The 6,000-nt window shown below is 34.2% G+C and overlaps 1 protein-coding gene across 1 annotated transcript in view; it reads right to left on the reverse strand.

Moving 5' to 3' along the window:
- AP4E1 (adaptor related protein complex 4 subunit epsilon 1) overlaps positions 1 to 5,585 on the reverse strand; it is a 63,044-nt gene extending 57,459 nt beyond the window's left edge. The window contains exons 1-2 of the mRNA XM_069459978.1: positions 5,462 to 5,585; positions 44 to 117 (exon numbers count right to left, since the gene is read on the reverse strand). Coding sequence (XP_069316079.1) covers positions 44 to 117; positions 5,462 to 5,582 — 195 coding nt within the window. The 5' untranslated portion in view covers positions 5,583 to 5,585. The remainder of the gene's footprint in view (positions 1 to 43; positions 118 to 5,461) is intronic.
- Between the last annotated feature and the right edge of the window lie 415 nt (positions 5,586 to 6,000).

The following is a 6,000-nucleotide window of genomic DNA, read 5'->3' on the forward strand; positions in this document are numbered from 1 at the left end:
GAGTAATTTAAGACCTCATATTAACCAACACACAATACAGTACCTTTACAACTGTATTCACAAGGAGAAGCAGCAATTCATGATTTTCATGTAGAAATAAAGAAACAGCCAAATAACCTATAAAAATTGAGGGGAAAAGTCTCATTACTACCTACCAAAAATAAACCTTTCCCAAGAAATTGAAGCAATTCTGGATATATTCTAAGTGTCAAAAATACAAGTTACAGGTAAACATAAAAACAAATTTCAAAATACGAAGTTAAAAAACTCCAGTAAGGAAGATTTCAGGTGTTCTGTATCCTGAAATCTTTCAGAATGATGCATTTCACAAGATATATCTGAAATGGAAAAGAGGCTCTATGCACCAACTTAAAGTCCTATAAATGACATTAAGAAGAGATGTCTTCTATCTTTTGTGCAAATCTCTATATTATCAATCAATGCATTCTCTTACAGCTAAACATAATTATTCAAAAACCAATAGTTATTACAGTTAGTAGTGAATTACTGGCTATTTGTATTAAGTGATCTATAATCTCAGAGCTTGGGGAGGCTAACCAGGGAGAACAGCTTGAGGCCAGGAATTTGAGACCAGCCTGGACAACATAGCAAAATCGTGTCTCCCCAAAAAAAAAAAAAAAGTCAGCCAGGTATGGTGGTGCACACCTGCAATTCTGGCTACTTGGGAGGCTGAGGCAGGAGGACTGCTTTAGCCCAGGAATCTAAAGCTGCAGTGAGCTATGACTGCGCCACAGCCTGGGAGACAGAGCAAGACTATCTCTTAAAAAATATGTATATATCCTTGGTGGGGAGTTGGTTGAAAATAAAAAAAAATAAAAATAATAAAAAAATATATATATATTAAGCAACACACATTACCTTATTTCCTAAATTAAATGAATTACAGTTGATGAAAGAAACTCCGTCTACCACATTAAATGTGCTCATTGGCTTAAATTACCATTTTTATTTTAATAATATTAAAATATTTAAAAAGTACATTTTAGGACTGAGGATATATATTCATATTATGACAAATGCCATGTACATGGAATCTAGATACTCCATGCCATTTTTTCTATCACCTTTTATATTGATAACTTACATTTATGAGACAGTTATTATGAGTCAAGTACTTTATAAGCCTTACTTCATTTAATCCTCCCAACTCTATGAGGTAGGTATTATTGTCCCAATATAACAATGAGGCCCCAGAAAGGGTAATTTCCCAAAATTTACAGCTATTATATGGTAGAGCCAGGACTCAAACCCAGACAACAGGAGTCAGTCCAGATTGTAAACTTCTGTGTTGTACTGCCTCTCCACATAGTCTAACTTGAGGCCTGACTCCCTCCATCCTCATTGTTTTTCATTGTTCTTCCCAATTTTTTCAGCCCTTTCATTAGGGTTTTTTGTTATTGTTGTTGTTTTTTGTTTTGAGACTGTCTCACTCTGTTGCCCAGGGTGGAGTACAGCAGCCTGATCATAGTTCAATAGAACCTTGAATTCCTGGGCTCAAGCAATCCTCCTGCCTCAGCCTTCTGAGCAGCTGGGACTACAGGCACGTACCACCATGTCCAGCTAATTTTTTTAGTTTTTGTAGAAATGGGGTCTTACTATGTTGCCCAGGCTTCATTAGGGATTCTAATGCTAACCATCCCTGTTATTACCCAGCATCCATACTGTCTATATCTGTTGTGGAACATGGGAAAACAGAAACTTCCTATTCTCACAATTGAGAAGTAGCAGAACAAAATATTGTTCTAACCAACTGCAACACTGTCACTGAAGGTCAGAGCAGAGCTATTACTTCCACAATCGTAACAGAGGAAAAAATCTGACCAGGGCCAAAAAAGGAATAAAGAAAACTCCAGAGAGCAATTAAAGCAGAGATTACATTTTATCAGATTGCTGAGAACTCATCTGTTCAGCTCAGGTATCACCCATTCCCAAGTCACCAATATCAAGGTCAATAAACTAATCCAAAGACCATCTCAATGAAACATTAATTCTTTCTGTTACAAAGAATATCTTAACTGTTTTGACAATCCAAAAATAGGGAAAAAGACATTCTGTGGCTCAAAAAATGAAAATATTTTCAGGAAACAAAGAATAACTATGATTATAGAGTATATTTGATGTGACTAAGAGTGAGGTATAGGACAAAAAGATAGGCTTTTACTCATAGAAATTTGGGTTCTGGCTCCACCATTTATTAACTCTGTGACCTTGGACAAGTGACTTGAACTTTCTGAGTCTAAGTTTTAATATCTTTAAAGTTAAGATAAATACGATTTCATAAGAGAAAGCATTTAACATAATGCCTGACTTAATGGGTACTGAAATTTCTTTATTCAACAATATTCATACAAAAAATAAGGGAGAGCACACTTTCACTTGTACTGAAGGCTGTGCCTCCCCAATAAATAAATAAATGTAAGTAAGAAGGCATTCTTCATCAGAGAAAGCACCAAAGCTGACCTTAAATCTCAGGAAAGTGGATGTATTCATAGTACCAGAGTGAAAACATATGGAAGGTTTAAATTATACCTTAAAAAAAACGATTTCCACTCAATGACACATATTAAGAATATCTGATGCCTACACATATATGTCTTTCTTGTTGGCAAGAAAATATTGTTCTAAGGAAGGTTCTCAATAAAAATGACTCTGAGGTTTCCTTTAAAATAAGCTTCCATAACTATGAGATATGTACAAGGTTATTAACTGCAACATTATTTATAAAAACAAGATGTAGAATAATCTATATGGTATGCTATCTTTGGGTAAAGATAGTGTATATAACATGCTGCCTTTCGTGTAACAGAGAGTGAGTATGTGCACGCACTTTGCTTGTTGTTTTCGAAAAGAAACAGTGGAAAGATTAATCAGAAACTAATGAAAATCGTTACCTATGAAGGTAAGGAGCAAAGTAGGTGGTGGGGCTAGAGGTGAAAGTGAGCCATAAAATTAAATTGAAAATGAAAAAAATTACATGTAAATCTAAGAAGCAAAATGTAGCAACAGCTGTACAAAATAATTATACCACCAACTATCCATATTTATTGACTATCTATTCTTTTCAAAATTACCTGCCTATGCTAACATGGAAGACAGTCAAGTAACAAGAAAGACAAGAAAGAGCAGGACTAAAGCCCATCTTCACGTCAAAGGAAGCTAAAACAAAAATGGCAGAACCAAAGCTAAGTCTACCTAAACTCTAGCCATGCAATATTTAAACAGGTTGCAAGATGGCTTCACTTCAGAACTCCCATATGAAATCTAACCAGCATATTCTCTTCCTCAAAGTCTGAGACCACGGAAACAAAGGTTTCCGTGATTGTTCTTATGACTGACTATGTGAGCACAACACACAGTTCATGCCTCAGTGGAAGGCAACTACAACATTACATTGTAACTTCTAATTCCCATGTTTATCTCTGTCCTCTCCTCTGCCATAGCAGGGATCCTCGAAATGAGAATAACATAAATTACCCATCTGTATGTTTGACCACAGCACCTTGCATACAGTGGGCACCCATTGTATCTCTTCCATGAATACCGAATAAATAAATGTTATAAACAGTCCCTAAGATGACTTTCTGCTCATAAATATCTTTCTACTCAAGCCAAAATTTCACTATCTTAGGTTAATTTCTTTGGATCTATCTTCCAAAGTCTTTAACAAAATAGCCAACACTGAGCACTGTCAACGTTTTCTCAACTGCTATAACCTAACGCAAAAGAGGAATAAAAGAAAATGGTTTGAAATTGAAGGAAAACATTAGAAAGGAAAGAAATAGCAAGAGAGGAGAAGTGGAAAAGTAAAGGAAATGAGAAGTAAAGATAAGATGGGAAAAGAGGCAAAGAAATACCAGACGTCTGCCTGGCATCTCTCATCACTGTTTCCTCTCATGGCTAAATTTTGGACATTTCCAAATGTATTCACATCTAACGTGTTTCTTCTTATAAATGAAAAGCATGAAGTATAATTTTCCCAAAATGCTCAACAATGGTTGAAAGTTCCCTTTTGATCTTCTTCTTAGGAAACAAAAGAAGAGAAAAACACTGTAAATATATAACCTTTCAGAAGCTAAAAAAGCAACATCATTAGAAAGACTTTAAACATACGCAAACTCTCTAACTTATGTGAATTTTCAAGGTTTGAGGTGATAACAAAAACAATGAATATGACTGGAAGGGCTTTATAAATCTATTAGAAATAAAACATTAGTAAAATAAAATTCCACTTTTGTATAAAGCCTAAGAGAAATCAAAGTTTTAAGAAAAGCAAATGACTAATGAAAACTACTTTAATAACTCAAAAACATTGTTCTGCCTTTAGGGACCTTAGAAGGGTGGGGAACCTGCGGCCCCAAGGCCACATGTGGCCCTCCAGATCCCCAAGTGCAGCCCCTTTATTAAATCCTTTATTAAATGGATTTGTTCTGTAAAATCTGGATTCAGTCCAAAGGCTGCACTCAAGGATCCAGAAGTCCACATGTGGCCCCAAGGCCACAGGTTCCCCACCCCTTAAGGTAACAGATGGTAGGAGCTACCTCAGTGATCACAAAAGAGTTAAAACTTGATTTGGAATATGCAAAGAGAGAAACAGGATACTAGAGGACATTCTACTTTGAGAAAACAAAATAACAAATCTAGAAGATAGAGGAGTATTTTGGGTGATGCAGGGCTCAAAAAGTAGAATAATATGTACATATAGTATCAGAATCTTTACCATGACATCTCCCACCTCCACGCTATCATCTGATGACACGTCAATATAATTTGTGAAGAAATGCTAGTCCTCTATAATGTGACAGCATCAACCCGTCTGAATAAAGAACATGTTCTATCCTATGCTATTCTAAAGTGCTTCCTTCTTGGGATTCTAATATAAAGCTGATCTTTATGAATAAAATATTTAAGTCCTTAAAAGGATTTTTCCTGATAGCCGTAATAGTCTCTGACTACAGAAACAAAATTTTTAAAAAGATACCTCTGATCCTCAGAGCAAATATTTGTGAAACTAAGAACAAGATATTTAAAATTATTCTAATCAATTTGTTTTTATTCTATAAAGAAACATTTCTGCCCATTACACTGATGAGGTTAGACAGACTTCCTAAAATCAGCTTTACTGAGGTATGATTTCCATACAAGAAAATGCTCCCATTTTAATGGTACAGTTCAATGAGTTATGACAAATATATATAGTCATCTAACCACCATCACAAGACCAAGTAATTTTTAATCTTTTCTATAACTCCAAAATGCTATGAATTAGAAAAACTGGTATCATTTATAGGCTTTGAATTTCTGAAGTATTACCTTTTAAAATTTTGGAAATTATAATGCAGTGTTCTAAAAACATACTACATAACTGCCATCATTCATTTTCTATAGTAATTAGAAATTTAAGGAAAACATTAAAGTATGAAAGTCATAAACACATACATACCTACTCTTTTTTCTAAGAGGTTTCCTTGTTGGGCCAACTTGATTGCATGTATATAGCCAAAGGAAGCATCATATCCAAGCATTTCACAATATATAAGTCTCACCATACATTCCTTCATCATTTTCTGAAAAGTAAAATATCTAGTAACTATATAAATAAATATAATGTTTTGATATTTTTATTATCTTCTAATCATTTAACAGGGGAATTCTTTAAGCCTGGCACTGAAGACATAATGTATATAATACTATCAATAACTAATTACTCAATATCAGACTTTATAAATGAAAGTTGCTCCCAATCTTAACTACCAACAGTATCAAGGTTAATAAAATTATTTCACTATTTTGTTAGTGGCAATACTATAAAATAAATCAACTGCAGCTACTTCTAATTTTATGTGTCCCTAATGTAAAATTTGTTTATAATGTGATACATGTGGTCCTCAGACAAAATTTCATCCATAGCAATCTTACTTTGCTTCTAAAATGGAGCACATCATTTCTATATACTTTGTCAAATGAAAACATCCATAAAAT

Source organism: Eulemur rufifrons, chromosome 2 (assembly GCF_041146395.1).
Source record: "Eulemur rufifrons isolate Redbay chromosome 2, OSU_ERuf_1, whole genome shotgun sequence".
In the NCBI taxonomy this organism is placed as follows: Eukaryota; Metazoa; Chordata; class Mammalia; order Primates; family Lemuridae; genus Eulemur; species Eulemur rufifrons.